The sequence below is a fragment of the Hyperolius riggenbachi genome, chromosome 8 (genome assembly GCF_040937935.1).
Source record: "Hyperolius riggenbachi isolate aHypRig1 chromosome 8, aHypRig1.pri, whole genome shotgun sequence".
NCBI classification, from domain to species: Eukaryota; Metazoa; Chordata; class Amphibia; order Anura; family Hyperoliidae; genus Hyperolius; species Hyperolius riggenbachi.
In genome coordinates this window covers 242,179,510-242,197,139 of record NC_090653.1, presented here as the reverse complement: position 1 = coordinate 242,197,139, position 17,630 = coordinate 242,179,510, and the positions used below count along the sequence as shown (strand labels likewise).

Below are 17,630 nucleotides of genomic sequence, written 5' to 3'. Positions count from 1 at the left end.
AGTTCATGATAATTTTTTGGTGATACTCTAGTGCAGGAATGTCGACTCCAGCACTCAAGGGCTTAGGTCCTCACACATTTTTGGCTCAGCTCAAATTAATTGATGGGACTGAATTAGGAAAGGTGTGGCTCATCAAGTACAACACATTTCTCATTCCAACCTAAACACTGGCATGGATAAGGCCCACAAGGACTGGAGTTAGACACCTGTGCTGTAGTTGAGCATTGGTGTTCCTGGACATTGGTGGACTCCAGGGATGTAACTACAAATTTTGTAGCCACTAGCAAAAGTTTGATAGGATCCCCCCCACTGTCCACACCCCCTTCTTCCACCTCCCCATGGTAAGCCCTGGCGCCCATCGACAGGAGTCATATGATAAGTGTGGGCACCATGTTTCCTTGTAACAGTGCAACCGTGACTTCTCTCACCTATAACAAATCACTGCAAGTGATGCTTTGAAGATGGACTCTTGAAATCAAAGATTAGGAGGGTAAGTAACTGAGCTCCTCTGCAGCTGCAGGGGTTGCTCCCCTAAAAGTTGCACCTCTGATGGCCTCCCCTTCAGTGCAGAGGTGGGTTAAAGGGAACCGAGCATCATTTTTAACTCCTAGGGCAGCTCAATAGCTCATTAAAAATGCCTGCTAACAATGTGCCTCATTAGTAAAACAAACTTTCATTTTACCCCATCTTTTTTTTCATTTAATGGTTAATTACAGACAGTATTCATCTTCTTCCTCAGTCCGCAAAGCTGCAGAAAATGGATGGCAGATTTGGATTCTTCTAATGAGACTTAATTGCCCAGTAGCTGAGATCAAACAAACTCATTCAGCATTGGGGGGGTGGGGGCGGGGGGGAGGAGGTGGGGTACACTGTGACTGTGCTTCAAACACATAAGATAAGTCACACTTGATGAACTTCACACCGTCCCTGGATAATGGTAGTAAAAAGGGAGCAGGGGGGTTAACTTCTCAAATATGGCAGCCCTTTCAGCTATTTGAAACCATGAGCTAAGATCCCTTTAAGGTGATGCCCTTGGCAAAGGCTATGGGGCCCTTGGCAAGTTAGTATTTTTCTGCCTACTGGTGATGGTCACCCGACGTTTTGGTAATGGAGCTGCCTAGTTTGTCTTGTGGACAATCCTGCTCTGCCTCAGTGATTTGCCAAGTTATGTACAGTTTTCATTGCAAGCTGCTGAAGGATACTTCCGGCTTGTTCCCCTCTCCTTGGCAGAGAATAAAGCAGCTTATTAGTACACTGATAAACTGTGTACATTTATGTGTACCATTGTCACCCATTTTATCCTATTAAACATATATTATTCTTAAAAAGCCCTAGTTCAGCTTCCCACTTTTTAATGCCTATTATAGTAAATTGTGTGCATTGTATGTCTGTACTTTTCAAAATAAATATTTTCAAAGTACCAGGCTGGCTGGCACTTGTAGTTCCCTAGCTGCTAAGAGAGTGGGTGGCCATGGCAGGTGCCAGCTTGTTCGCTGCAGCCTAATTACATGGTGTAGGGTGGGGCTGGGGTGGTCAAAGTGACAGTGGCAGCCATATTTGTCCAATAATGGGAGCTGGGGAAGGGGGGTGTTCCACCAAATCAGAAAGGGATAAAAGGTATGAATCAAAAGGATATTCCTGTTCAGCTCCCAATCTTGTGAATCTTCCTGATCCCCTTTAGTAGACGGTTTCTAGAACCCAATTAGTCTACCAAAATATGTCTAGTCTTCACTAGGGGAATTCAATATAAGGCCCCGTTTCCACTTCCTAGTGCACATTTCCAGGTATGTCCTTTCATGTGTGGCTTCCTGGACACCAGGCGCATTTGTACGCAAAAACGTCAGCATCTTCTGGAGCTGCACAGTATAATTCACAGCATGAACACACACAGTGTCCGGGAAAGAGCAATGCTATCGGTTGTTTATCTGTGCACAAAAAATGGCAGTAAATGGGTCCAATTGATTTTACATTGGGGGCCAGTTTTATTGTGTGAGGAAAAATGGTGACAGCCAGGTCTACTAAAAACTAGTCCTAATGCTGGGAATACACGGTACGTTTTTTGAGCCATTAGGATGGCTCGATTGATAATTTCCGACATGTCCGATCTCCCGCCCGATCGATTCCACGCTCGATTTTGCATAGGGAACAATGGGAAAAGATAAGGAAAACGAATGGAAGATAAGAGAATCGGGCGGGGAATCGATCGGGCGGCAGAATCGAGCCTCAAAAACACACCGTGTATTCCCAGCATAAGGTGGTATATAGAGACCCAGTGGGGCTGGAATGCAACATCCCAGGTCTACAAGGCTAAAGACAGTACTAGCTGCTCCATCTTTATTTCAGCATCTGATCACGTGTCCTGATGGAGTCTAGGGAATAGATGCAGAAGACAATTAGTGTTCCCAGCTTTTTAATGCTTTTTACCTTGTATTGTTATGGGATGCCTTTGCCTGAGGCCTCAGCTGTTATCAATGTGTCTGTGACTCCTTGTTTCAAGTCAAGATTGCCGTGAATTGACCCACCACAGGATGCACCGCCCTTTGACCACAGGGGACGGCACAGAGCCAGTCTTCTGAGCAAGATGTGGGGGGAATCCTCCTTCCCCATGACTTTTTTGAAGTCTGGATTAGTTGCAGCTTGCTACTTTGTTTCTTGTTCTATTGCTCTATCATTTACCTCAAACACGGGAGCCTGTCCACTCATTACTCTAATGAGGCCGTCCTACAGTAGACAGGCTGCTCACTCCTAATTGTTTCACACAGCACAATCCATCCTCCTGTAGTGAGACGTTTTTTAAAGAGCACTCATCTTAACCCTGAACAAAAGTCAAATAACTTAAACTGTGAGGTATTTGTGGAGGGTGATAGATTTGCAAGTGCTTCATTTATATGCAGTATAACCAGGAAACCCCCAATTCTCAAAAGACGCAGCGCGCACACTACAGCTGCCACACTAGGCAACCCCCCACAACTGTGCCACCCTCAAAAAACTGCAACCATATGAGTCTCCGTGTATACTTAAAGGACCACTATCGCGAAAATACTGAAAATTTAAAATACGTGTAAACACTTTTTTGTTTTGTTTTATTGTCTCTGCTTAATGACACATGCATTGAAGTATGTCAGAGCTCAAATCTGTGAACTATTGGCCCTTTTTATCTCTTTCCTGCTCTCAGAAACCATTTACTGACAGGAAAATGTTTTATGGCCGTAATTCCTTATCATTGAGGTTATGCTATAGTCCGACCCAGTCTCGACCCAGACAGAAACTGTCACTTGCATACCTGATGTTTAACTCTTTCGGGCAGAGAAAGAATAAAAGGAACGCAGCATAGTCATTTGTGTGCTAGGCACTGTACATACAGTACCTATGTCTATCTCATCATGCCACATGTCACCTCGGTTGTCTTTTAATAAAACATGCAAACGTAACAAAGACAAACGCGATTTTACTGCATTCTGCTATATGTCACTACAGTGCCTCTTTGATATGTCAGCCTTCATATCCTTAGGGAACTTCTTGTTCTTGTAGTGCTTGAGGTTTAGATTTGTTCCTTTCTGCACATTCCTCACTAATTTATCCATATTTTATGGTAATGTGGATGGTGCTTGCCCATTTGCTCTGTTTCAAATAGCCTTCATATCCTTCTCACAAACTGAGGAAGCCACTTTGATTAGCGCTGTAACATCTTCGATCACTTGAAAAGTCCAGTCAAGTCTTACATACTCCGCTAGATAACCCATCATTCTATTTGTCTAGTGGTTCTTAAATTTTCACCTTAGTTTTTTTTTCCTTTTACTTCCACTGCTTTTTAGAGGACTTCACATTGCACAAGATTCACATTTTTCCTCTCGCCTCTTGTTGAAACATTGCACTGATCTCTGAAGTTTGTTTGCGGATAGCGTTGCTCGGCACGTCCTCGGCAGCTGGGATTGATTTGGGAACCAGAAGGCGCCTGTTGTTTGCAGCCACGACGTACAATAATCCAGTTATTTTCAAGATGCCGGGGTGTATATTTATATGATGCTACTTGAGTTGTATTGCATAAATGTCACACGTCTTCCTTACGTCAATGCATAGGGTGAGTTATAGAGAATGGTCCGTCCACATTAATTCTTTCCCCTACGAAAGCACGGTTGACAAAGGACACAAGTTTATAGATAAATGAATTATATATACATTGACCAGCATAGCTTTGCAGTGAGAGGCCCTTATAAAACACAGCGCTAGGAGTGGATGACCTTATTGTTTTCGGTGTAATGATGTAAGTGTTGGTGCTGGAGTTGGCCATATGGCTCTTTCTTATTCCTATGGCTGGAAAGAGAAAAGGAGGGGGGATACATCTCAAGGGTAACAGTGGAAATACATACAATACTGGTAACAGGGATGAAGTAGTGGATAAGGATAACAAACTAAGAACAACAGATTGGTCACAAGGTTTATTTTTGATTGTGTTTCAAGTAGATGTGTACGGAGCTTGATAAATCCCAGGAGTCGGGAAGCCTGAAAAAAATAACAGCTGGCTCCTTTTTGAGTTTTTCTCCTATTGCTGTTTTGGTGTTAATACATTTGGCCTGTTACTGTCACTGTGCTGCTTTTAAAAGTGATTGTTTGTACTGTTGTGGGCCGTTGGTTCCTGTTTTCTGCTGCCTAGGAGTCATGGAAGAAATGCTGCTTCATGTAGAGAGCCGCTGAAGCCTGTAAATAAACCTATGTGACAAGGGTACACATAAGAGTACACGGACAGTTTATCAGTGATCAGTGTATTAATAGGCTGTTTTGATAGAAATAAATGTCAGTTTTTATATGCCAGTCCTTTAAACTGAGGAAGCCACTTTGATTAGTGCTGAAACATCTTCAATCACTTAAAAATTCCAGTCAGGTTTTACCTACTCTACTAGAACATTTTATTTGTCTAGTGGTTCTTAAATTTTCACCTTAGTTGTTTTTCCTTTTACTTTTGCTGCTTGTTAGGGGGCTTCACGTTATTTTTAAATTTTGTTTCAAGTAGAAGTGTGCTGAGCTTGAAAATCCCAGGAGTCAGGAAGCCGGGGCTCTTGAGAAATAACAGCTGACTAACTTTTTGAGTTTTTCTCTATTGTTGTTTTGGTTTTCGGATATGTGGCCTGTAGGTGGCACTGTGCTGCTGGTAAAACTGATTGTACTGTTGTGGATCGTTGGTTCCTGTTTTCTGCTGGCTAGGAGACACGGAGTAAAATACTTAATGTAGAGAGCTGCTGAAGCCTGTAAATAAACCTAGTTACAGTTATTCTGCATTCCCCCTACCCACAAGCCTGGCAGATCAACTCGCCCCTGCGACAGCCGATCGCATAGTCTGCGCTGCTCCCCTGCCTGCCATGTGATGTCATGCACGTGCCGCACTATTGTCCCTCCGCCTCCCTGCATAGCTATAGAACGCAGTGTCGGCACAGCTGACACACGTCTGTACAGGCTGGCCAGCAATGTCGCCCAAGGGGATTGGGTCCTGATCCCTGACAGACGACATAAATCAAGAGGGGTGTATGCACCTTAAAGTGAACCTTTAAGGAGGGGGCAGATGGGACACAGAGGCATTTTCCCTTGTGCATGGCATGCCTTTGTGTCCACTGTACGCCGCTCTCTGCCCCGCGCTGCGCTATGACCCCCTGAAATTGCTGACATTCAGCTTGTTGCCAATCTCAAGTGGTAGAGCCATCCCTAGCAGAAGAAGAACTCCTGCAAAAAAAACGCCCACTGGGGCGTTCCTGATTCCCCTTCCAGAACTGCCATTAGGCAGCTCTGCTTCCCCCTCCGCCGCTCGCTCCCTGCACGCTGCTCTCTGTGTGAGACACACAGAGCACAGCTTCCAGCGTCGTGACCCCAGGGGTCACGGAAAGTGAAAGTGGATAATATCTAGCCACAGGAGCGACGGGGATTGCGGCTACCTGATTCAGCCAGCTACAGGCTACCAAACAGGCTACATGGATCAGGTAGCATTTTTTTTTTTACAAATATGACTCCCCACTTTGGATTCCCTTTAAAGTGAACCAGAGACAAAGCACCCTCTTGTATTTTACCATATATATCAGTGGGGACATTTGAGAAAACACCTACCCTGCTCTCTGCTTCCTCCTTCACTGCTCAGTCTGCTTGTTAACAGCCCTGATAAAATCCCAGACTGAGCATTTAGTCTGGCTTTGCTCAGGAATCATTATAGCTGAATCTGTCTTCTCTGATGTCTTTTCAAGCCCAAGCCTGCCTCCTTCTGGCTCTGCTATAATGACTCCTGAGCAAAGCCAGACTGAATGCTCAGTCGGGGATTTTATCAGGGCTGATAACAAGCAGGCTGAGCAGTGAAGGATAAAACAGAGAGCAGGGTAGGTGTTTTCTCTAATGTTCCTTCTGATATATATGGTAAAATACATGTGGGGTGCTTCGTCTATGGTTCACTTTAAGAAGGATTTATCTTTTGGCCACATTGATCAGTGTTTGATCATTCTTGCTATAACTGAGACTAAGGTCTAAATCAGTGTAATAACCAAACTTCTAGCTGATATGTTTATTTCACACCAAGCTACACATACAAGGCGATTTCATATAAAAACAGTTGTGTTCTATATAGCAGCTGCTGGTTTACATAGTCTTCTTGCTTATATACCAGCCTATAGTCTTATATGCTAGACAGTTCTTATCGTGCAGCCCAAACATTCCATGTTTTGCAGATAAGAGCCAAATAAAGGTACCTTTAGTTGTCTCATGATTGCTTATTTTGTCTTATTATTGCCTTAACATGTTCATTGTTCACATGGGAAGTGCTGAGAAACACCAGCACTGGCTGCTATTTTGAGCTTTTTGTTATGGGATCTATTGTATTTTGATTTAGTTTTATCTTGCACCTGTACTTTTGCACTCCAGCACTGAGCACTTTCTACCACTGACGAAACCCCCCATTTTGAGGGGGCGAAACATGTTGTTTTTTTTGTGGGGTGGGTGTAAGTTATGTACTGTGGACAGGAATAGATAATGGGCTTGATTCACAAAACAATGTAGACGACCGTGCTATGCGTTTAGCGCACAATGTAATGCGCATGAAGGTTTGCGTGCGTAAATATTTACAAGCGCGCGCTAACGAAGGTTGTTGCAGGTTAATGTGCACACTTTGCCTGGTTAGTGCGTGCACGTAAATCTTTACACGCTCAAACCTTCACGCGCATTACATTGTGTGCTAAATGCATAGCACGGTTGTGCTATGCGTTAGCACTCTTTTGTGAATCAAGCCCATTGATTCCCAACTTAGCCGTGGATTCTAAGTTCCTATATGTGAAACCCCATACGGCTCATTCTCATCCTCTTTTTGCTTCTTACAAAATTACTGTAAATACGCTTGGGGTTTATGTAGCATATTTACGTTGAAGTTTGCTCTGAATTTTTCTTCTCCTCTCTTTCTTCAGATTGGCAGCACTGGACGTCACACTGTCAGAGTAACCGGGGTCAGCACACTGGATTTTCGGGCCTCTTTTTCCACCACTGCCATAATAGATACTCTACGCCTCATCGAGCGGCCCATACAAGGTGATCCATAAGGTGTCAGTTACTGGATAGGGCTTAGGGTGAAGAAGAGACATTCTGCATCAGAAATGTAGTGGTCTCATTAACTCAAAATTATAAAAATGTAATTTTGAATGGTTAAAAAATTATTATAAAAAATAAGTCCTCTCTGCTGCTTTAGGATAGCTTGAAAGTTCCACATTCAGAACAGTAAGGTCCTTTAGCTGAAGTCACATGACATGAACATTGAACCATGTGATGTCACTGTCAGTCCACCAATCTCTGCATTTTTGGGGATCTTAAAGTCCTGTATCAAGATGGGTACTTGCAGTTGCAGGTTACCCAAACTTAAAGGAAACCTGAAAGGACTTTAAAAAAAGCGTTTCACTTATTTGGGGCAGCCGCCCAGTGCCCGCACCATCATGGAACGCTCCTCCATTCCCCCCGCGGCTAAGTTTCAGTATCGCCGATTTGCAGTCGATGGCCACTGTGCCTCTGTGATGGTGTGGGCACAGGGCAGCTGCAGAGGGCTAGTAGAAGTAAGTGAAATACTTTTTTTAAGTCCTTTCAGGTTTCCTTTAAGTGTGGGTGATGCCCTATAAATTGGAGTGCCTTGGTTGCAGGTACAGAGGTGTTGACTCTCTAGAACCCACACATCTATCTCTGGAGACCTTACTACCCTGTGTAGGGATGCTCACTGGAATTTACATCCAAAAATAGTTTTTGCAGGGCAATGTACAGGTAACTTCAGTCATGTAGAGTTTTTGCAGGAAAGTGTACTGGACTTATTAAGCGGACCTGAACTCAGAACTTCCTCTCTGCTTTAAAAGATAAGCAACAGCATAGTAACCTTTAGGCCACGGTCACACTTATTAGAATCACATGCGTTTTCCACTATATGCTATGGAGAAAGCACATGCGATTCTGAGAAGCGTGACCATGGCCTTAAAGCGGATCCGAGATGAAAAACTAACTATAACAAGTAACTTGTTCATATATCTTATCTAAAGTTTAGATAGTTTACACAGCATATCTAGCTGCAAACAGCTTCAACAGTTTAAGATTTATTCCTGTGATACAACGAGGGCAGCCATCTTCTGTTTGTCACAGGCTAAGGGCTGGAGATGCTATCAGCTTCCTATGCCTCTGAAATCTCAGGCTAGTAACCTCCTCCTCCTCCTGCCCAGACTGAGCTCCCATAAGCCCTTGCTACAGTGCCTTGGCACTCTGAAAAAGCTGTGGGCGAGGCTTGTTTAGTTTATAGGGAATTAAGAGTATTAAAACAAAACAAAAAAAGTATTTGGCTTGAGGAATGCCCTATAAACTATATGAAAGGAACACAATTATGCAATGAGTAAAAGTTTATCTCGGATCCACTTTAAATAAAATAATTTCTTGCTTACAGAACTTCTGCAATAAATTTGCAGTGTGTCTACTGCCTACTTTCATGTAAGCAGACAAAGGGTTAACATCCTGTGACTTTTTATATTAGCTGTGTCTGCAAAGGACTGCCGAATTTCTGTGCTGACACAGCTGAGAGATCAAATGTCACTTGTGATTACTTCCAGATGAGGGGGAATTAGACAGGCTCTTCTCTCCATAAACGCACAAGGTGTATTTCTTTCTGTTTTCCCTATGTCCTGTGCAAGAGTTCAGGTCCACTTTAAAAAAGACAAAAAATGGCACAAAGATGGTAGGATGAGTCAGTAGCACTGTATTTTACCAGTTATTGGTTTTTCTTTAAGCTCGCTTACCATATTAACTCAAAAAATAATAATAAATATAAATAATAAAGATTTTTTTTTTTTTTTTTACTCCAAAACGACATAAAAACAAATATTGGTTTAAATTTTGATCAGTTGCCACTGGTGTCCCCCCACATGTAAGGAGTGTGCTGAACATTTATGAAATAAAAGACCTATATTTATCGACAGCGGTGCCGAACCATACGCTTTGCATGATAGCTGTAGCTAAATATCTCCCTAAAGCCACCACTCTGTTACTGCCCATCACTGTATCCTTTGTAGTCCAGTCTCCGGTTTAGCTATGTAAAGCTGCATAATAACAACAAGGTTTAATGATGAAAGCTATGGAGGGTATCAGTGGCTATCAACTGAATGAAGACTGAAGTCACAGTAGGTTGGAGCAAGGAATGTACCCATACCCTTTCCAAGGTACAGGTGGGACAGAACCAGTGGTAGTGAAACCAATTTGATAGGAAATGATCAGTGGGTCAATTTGGTTGGGAGAAATGATGCAGTAAAGGATACACTGATGTGAGGAACAACAGTGGTAAAGGTGCTGACAGATAGACTGGTGTGGGGAACTAGAGTAATGCGGGTGCTGATGGATAGACTGGTGAGGTGAGGGTGCTGATGGATTGACTGTTGGTTGGAGCCAGAGTGCTGGGGGTGCTGATGGATTGACTGGTAGTGGGAACCAGAGTGGTGAGGGTGCTGATGGATAGAATGGTGGTGGGAACTAGAGTGGTGAAGGTGCTGACAGATAGACTGCCATGGGAAACTAGAGTGGTGAAGGTGCTGAAAGATAGACTGGTGTTGGAAAGTAGAGTGGTGAGGTTGCTGATGGATAGACTGGTGGTGGGAACCAGAGTAATGAGGGTGCTAATGGATAGCCTGTCAGTGGCAACCAGAGTGGTGAGGGTGCTGATGTATAGACTGGTGGTGGGAAACAGAGTGGTGAGGGTGCTAATGAATAGACTGGTGGTGGTAATCAAAGTAATAAGGGTGCTAATGGATAGACTGGTGGTGGGAACCAGAGTGGTGAGGGTGCTGTTGGATACACTGTCAGTGGCAACCAAAGTGGTGAGAGTGCTGATGAATTGACTGGTGGTGGTAGCCAGAGTGGTGAGGGTGCTGACAGATAAACTGGTGGTGTGAGTCAGAGTGGTAAGGGTGCTGATGGATTGACTGGTCGTGGGAACCAGAGTGGTGGGGTGCTAATGGATAGACTTTCAGTGGGAACCATAATAATTGAGTTTCTGATGGATAGACTGGTGGTGCTGACAGATAGACTTGTGGTAGGAATCAAAGTAATGAGGGTGCTAATGGATAGAGTGGTGGTGGGAACCAAAGTAATTTAAGTTCTGATGGATAGATTGGTGGTGGGAACCTGATTAATTAAGGTTCTGATGGATAGACTAGTGGTGGGAAGCAGAATATTGAGGGTGCTGATGGACACACTGTCAGTGGCAAGCAGAGTGGTGGGGTGCTGATGGATAGACTGTCAGTGGGAACCAGAGTAGTGAGGGTGCTGATGGATAAACAGGTGGTGGGAACCAGAGTGGTGAGGGTGATGATGGATAGACTTTCAGTGGGAACCAGAGTAGTGAGGGTGCTGATGGATAGACTAGTGGTGTGAACCAGAGTGGTGAGGGTGTTGATGGATTGACTGGTGGTGGGAATCAGAGTGGTGAGGGTGCTGATGGATATACTGTCAGTGGGAACCAGAGTAGTGAGGGTGCTGATTGATATGCTGGTGGTGGGAACCAGAGTAGTGAGGGGGCTGATGGATTTGCTGGTGGTGAGGGTGCTGATGGATATACTGTTGGTAGGAACCAGAGTGGTGGACGTGCTTGTGGATCGAATGGTGGTGGGAACCATAGTGGTGAGGGCACTGATTGGTGGTGGGAATCAGAGTCGTGAGGGTGCTGATGGATAAACTGGTAGTGGGAACCAGAGTGAGGTGGTGCTGATGGATAGACTTGTTTGAGGATCCAGAATGGTGGGTATGCTGACAGGCAGACAAAAGCAGCAGTGTGTGCTGTATCGGTGGCACCATGATAGAGAATCAAAGAAAGGTCCTCTTCATTTTGCGGAGGAGACAACCGTTTATGCTATTTTCTCATGTAAAAATGGGAGCTTCATATGCACTTAACTAGGATTGTAATCAAGTGTATACAATACTTGTGCCTACTCTAAACTATAATACAGAATTCACTACGATAGGAAACAATGCTCTGAACATGATTTGTGTGAAGAAAGCTGAAACCATATCAGCACTTCAATGCCAACAGTCAGCCATCCACCTTCTGCAGTCTGCAGATATAATCACCCATTTTCCATATTTAGAAAGAAGGGCACTGAAGACCCTCATATTATGCCATAATCTTGACTTGATCCGTTGCTAAGCATTGTCTGTGCGTGGATTGGGAGCCTCCTCAGGAATGCTTTGCTTTCAAGTGTTTTTTCCTTTTTTTTCTTTTCTTTTTTAATTTGTGTCTTCCTCCTGCCGCTGGTATTTCCTGCATGCCGAGAATGCAGATGGAGGAGACCTCTGGCACTTATCGTGAAGGATGGCCCTGGTTGCATCCACAGATTAATTGTGTTTATAAGCCGTTGAAAGGGTGGGAGCATGGATTGAAAAGAGAATACAGAAATCTTTAGGGCTCTTTCACATTAGATAATGTGTGCACAAACCCAATTTTCATGCACACGTTATGACCTACGATGTGACGTCGAGAAGTTGCGGTTTGACGCAGATCAGCAGCACTATTTCACCCGACAGAAGAACGCCTGCAGCGGACGGTTAAAAGCTCCCAGAAGCGTTACAACGTAACACTCTGGAACGCTTTGTGTAATGTGAAAGGTAACATGAAAGTCAAATAGACTTTCATGCTACTCCGCTTACCGCATCCTAAAAGTGATCCGTCAAAATGCACGGATCAGCTTCTATTGTGAAAGAGCCCTAAGCGTTCAGTCTTCCCGGGTGGCAAAGGGATACCATAGATAACCGCTTGATGAGATCTGCAGAATAATGGTGCACTTAAAGAGGAACTTCAGCCTAAACAAACACTGTCATTAATTTACATTAGTTATGTCAATTAAAATAAATAGGTAATATAATCTCTTAACCATCCTGTTTTAAGAACAGGCAAATGTTTGCTTTCATAATAACAACATAGGAAATCCCATCATGCTTGGCACAGCTTCAGGGAAAAAAAGCCCTGGCAGTTTTCTTTGATGGGTGGAGCTTAGCTAAAAATACAGCTAAAAATGATGCTTTGGTAAGAAAAACAAAGTTCTGATGCTGTGAAACTGTTAAAGAAACACCAAGCCTTTTCAGTTCTGCTGAGTAGATTTTTAGTCCGGAGGTTCACTTTAAAGTGACAGTGAAGTGGGAAAAAAAAACTTAGGATATACAGTAATACATTGTATGTGTTCAGTATGGAGAATTAATAGAACATTAGTAGAAAAGAGTCTCTCATTCTTATTTTCAGTTTGTATTGCTTTTTTTATACCATTGAATCATTCTCTAATATTTTCAGTTGCACTCTGTCTTTTAAATGATGAAAAAGAGTAAATGAGCATTTGAACTTCCTGGCAGTAAAACCCAACAAACAAGAAATGTTGAGAGACAGGCTGAGATAAGTGCTTCAGAAAACAGCAATGTAGCCGACCCAAGTTGGGTCAGATAGCTCAGAGAAGCTCTTTTGCATAGATAACAACTGAGGTTTCTTAACTCTTCCTGTACTGGAAACAATATGAGACTCATATCGGTGCTACTAATGTTTTAATTCTTAGGCGTACTACACATTCAAATCATTATATCATAAGTTTATTTTCACTTCAGATTCCCTTTAAAGGACAGAACGCAGATGTGAACCGGGCTTAAATACTTGCAGCAAAGCAGGATCACCCACAAGGCAATCAAGGCAGGTGCTTGGGGCCTAGTCGTTGCCAAGGGGCCCAGCTGACACCTTCTCTGCCACCTCTCCCACTACAGATTACCAAAAGGCCCGATAAGGGAGAGTCCAAGCTACTATCTGCATGGCAGATTTAGGCCTCTTGCAGATGGAAGGCTGAACTGCGCACTTGTCCGGCAGTTCAGAGCCCCATCTTCCACCCACGACCGCCGTTTAAGTGCAATTAATACACCACGCTTGTCAGCAGTGGCATTACGCAGAGGCAGAGAGCCCTGACGTGTCACGCCTGAGCCTGGCTGCGGTCGCACTTAGGTGTGATACAATGGGGCGGTCGCCTGTCCATCGCCTGTATGGAGCGCTAACAGGTTCCTGGTCATTGGTCAATGCAAGAGAGCAGCTAACAGGCGAGAAATTCACTGACTTCAGCTGCCCATATGAAAGAGGCCTCACTGGGGCTTAGTGAACCCCCTAAAAGAGATAAATCATGAGTAAAGTCAAATAAGTAGAGATAAATCATGAGGTTTTAAAGGACATCCGAGGTGAAAATAATCTGATGATATAAACAATTGTATCGATCCTTCTTCTCCTAAAAATGTTTTTGTTTTTTTTAGATATCCCACAATTTTAATTTATATGTAAATCTGCTTTTTAAGTTTTTACCGTTTCATTGTCTCTGCTCAATGACACATCCATTGACTTATGCCGGAAATAAAATCTATGAAACATTTTTCCTTTTTATCTCTTTCCTGCTCACGGAAGATTATTTTTGTCAGGAAAGTGTTTTATGGCTGTAATTCCTAATCAGTAAAGGTTACACTATAGTCCCACCCAGTCCCGACCTGGACAAAAACTGTCAGTTTACATACCTGATGTTTAGCTCTTTCAGGCAGAGAAAGAAAAAAAGGAACACAGCATAGTTATTTGTGTGCTTGGCTCTGTACATACACGTGTCACATGTGACCTTGTATATCTGTTAAGTAAGGTGAAATTGTTTATGAAGTCATCTTGTCTTTGGTTTCAGGTATCCCCATCTCTGCCTTGATAAACTGCAGCGGGCTCTCTCCCCCGGGCAAGGTGAACAGCCTGGATCTGCTACGTGTTTCCGGGGACTCCTACTTCTCTCTACCAGCCCAGCGACTGCCGTACAAACGCAGCAAGCAGCTATGGACCGTTCCATTATTTCAGGCGCCCCGGGGAAGTTTCTTTATGAAAGTTAATGGGACAGACCATAATGGGTACCAGTTCCAGAGGCTCTCTAATGTGGCGTACACAAGCATAATACCAGGTAAAGTAAAATATATTTGCTCACCTCAGTACGATTCTACTTTTGCTTCTTTAATTAGCTGATTTCTGCTGCCCGTTTTTCTGTCTAAACTGGAGCTGCCATCTTGCTGGTGATGTCAGCACTGGGCACAGATCAGGGTGAGCTCACAGCATTTCTTTTTTGCATCCTCTGCTGACTCTGTAAAAAAAATGTCATCCTTTTTTCTACCATCCTACAAGTTCCTAAACCTATTCTAATGTGCTCTGGCTTACTGCAGCACTTTCTACTATCACCGTCTCTGTAATAAATCAATGTATCTTTCCCCTGTCGGACTTGTCGCCCTTTGTCTGGAAGGCTGCCAACTCTTCCGTGCTGATCTGTTATGCACACCCCTCTCCAGGCCCCTCTATGCTCACTCCCGTGTGTGGGTTATTTACATAAGCCAGCAGCGTCTCTGCTCTCTTATCAGTGAAAGAGAGTTGGATAAAAATCCTCCTCTGTTAGGCTGTGAAAGGAGCTGGGCTGACACATGCTGAGGAATTACAGACAGGGCAGAGCTGTCTGCAGGAAGAAACGATCAGCCTCACAGCCTGTCACTAGTATTCAGTGGTTCAGTGGATGAGAGCTGCAGGGGGACAGAAGGCAAACACACAAGTGATCTCTTGAGATTCAAAAGGAAGGCTGTATACAGCCTGCTTGTGTATGGATGTATTTTCTATGTGTGGACATACTGTACATCAACCTACTTCCTGTTTTGGTGGGCATTTTGTTTGTTTATAAACAAACTTTTTAAAACTGTTTTTGACTACTTTTAATGCGGCGAGGAGCGGCGCAATTGTGACAGAGGGTAATAGGAGATGTCCCCTAACGCACTGGTATGTTTACTTTTGTGCGATTTTAACAATACAGATTCTCTTTAAAGTTACTCCAGTGTATCAGCTGAAATGGTTAACTCTTTCCAATCCAATTTCACGATGACTTGCATTCCCCCAAGGACCTTACTTTTTCCCAGTATGCTGAAGGGGGGAGGGTGGGGGGGGGGGGGGAAGGGTTGCGAAATTGCGGTGGTGATCTGGAGGTTTTAGAGCAGTGATCTGCAAACTTGGCTCTCCAGCTGTTAAGAAACTACAAGTCCCACAATGCATTTGCCATTATGAATCATGAATCAATCATGACTGTGGCTGTCAGACTCCCGCAGTGTATTGTGGGACTTGTAGTTCTTTAACAGCTGGGGAGCCAAGTTTGCAGATCACTGGTGTAGAGCAAGGAGGCAACCTGACATCAGGGGGAGGGGGTAGGGCTGGTGCCAGCCCTCTTGCACACATACATTCCATTAATACGCGGAGCTGTGTGGTGCTAAAGGGGAGCAGTTTGAGCCACGACGGGGGACACCATGCTGGACTAGAATCAGGTAATATTTATATTTTGTGTTGCTGCAGCAGAGGATGGGGCCGGCGGCGATCAAAGTGTTGGGACATAGTCCGACACTTTGCTCTGAAGGGGCCGACACTGCGTGGGTTTTATCCGGCAACAGCGCTATTTAGCGGCAGCCAGTTTTCCTATGCCAGACTACAGTATATCTGACATTGGGCCTATGGAGGAAATGGCCAATGTTGGAAATAGTCTGACATAGATATGGAAAGTGAAACACAGAGAAACAGTAGGGCCCTGCAAAGACCGCACCACAACAATGTAGGGAAATACAAATAGCCTTTATTTATCCATATCAAAAAATGTTTTTAAAAACATGTACTAAAAACAATGGCACAACAAGATATATGTTGCCCGGAAGAAGCCGCTGTTTGCGGCGAATCGCGACGGCGTTTGGCACGCACGCCCTCTTCTCTCTCCACATTGGTAAGCAGCTCTTCTTGCGCACACCATTGTAAACTTTGCTGCGATTCTCGCAGCCTTTAGCACTTATCCCTCAGTGCACGGCACCTTTGATCTCTACACGGATCATCTCTACACTGAGTTCTTTCCTGTCACCCTGACATCTATTGGACAGGGTGGACTGGCATTTGGTATTTGGCATATTGCTCACATCTATTTCCATTCTCTGGCTTTACACTCTCTCCAGCACTTTCACTGCTCCATTCTTACCTGTGGATCGAGACTACTACTATTTGATTCCACACATTTCACATGTGTGGTTGTGTAGCATTGTGAGGGCATCATTCCTTATAGACAATTAACATTTTATAGTGCATATATCTTGTTGTGCCATTGTTTTTAGTACATGTTTTTAAAAACATTTTTTGATATGGATAAATAAAGGCTATTTGTATTTCCCTACATTGTTGTGGTGCGGTCTTTGCAGGGCCCTACTGTTTCTCTGTGTTCACATTGTGTTTCTTGGCCTTTCTGCATGCAATTGGATTCATTATTGTTGTATATTATTATAGCCTAATATTATAATTAATAGGATGGTGCTTGTCCAACCCTTGTGCTAACATAGATATGGAAAGTGTTAAAGGAAGAATTACTTTCTTATTATTTCTTTATTTGTACAAGAAAAGCTTGAATTTGTTCTGATGGATTTTGTGCAAACCAGAAGAGCCCATAAAAAGTAAATAGCCATTTGTTTATATACAGGACCTGAATTATTGTGTATCTGGACTTGTTTGTATTCAGTCTGCTATCCTATTTGAAGACTTTTTTCCCATTTCTGTTTAGTATTAATAGCATACCAACTCTCTTAGGGAAAAAATATACTTTCTTAATAAACCGTGGCACTATTTATACATTCAGGTGATTAGTTTCTACTCCTTCATATCAGCAATGTTATTGTTTTGTCCTCTCCTGACAGATGTCCCTTCGGTCTCTATGCCCTCACAAATTCAGGGGTATCACCAGCGCCCCCTGTCATTAACCTGCTCAGTGGTCAGTGACATCCCCTTCAAGGTGCGCTTTTCCAGGGATGGGGAGCGGCTGGGACAGGAACAGCTCTTTACGTAAGTACCGCTAGCCTCACGTAGAAAACATGCTCTGTTTCCATACCGTAAGTTATTATGGTAAATAATCAAGCTTGCAATGTTTTTGTACCCTTCAGGGAATCCACCAACGCCACCTATGAAATCCAGTCTGCGTCTGCTCGCCATGAAGGAGTGTACCAATGCACAGCCCTCAGTAACGCCGGAGCCGGTTTTGCCCGTATTCAAGTGTTCGTGGCAG

General features: G+C 43.7%; 1 protein-coding gene across 1 annotated transcript in view; it reads left to right on the top strand.

Moving 5' to 3' along the window:
- The window catches only part of HMCN2 (hemicentin 2), a 408,064-nt gene that overhangs the window by 61,705 nt on the left and 328,729 nt on the right, over window positions 1-17,630 (top strand). Inside the window, exons 7-10 of the mRNA XM_068248458.1 lie at window positions 7,431-7,551; window positions 14,214-14,477; window positions 17,266-17,410; window positions 17,509-17,630. Of these exons, the coding sequence (XP_068104559.1) occupies window positions 7,431-7,551; window positions 14,214-14,477; window positions 17,266-17,410; window positions 17,509-17,630 (652 nt within the window). The remainder of the gene's footprint in view (window positions 1-7,430; window positions 7,552-14,213; window positions 14,478-17,265; window positions 17,411-17,508) is intronic.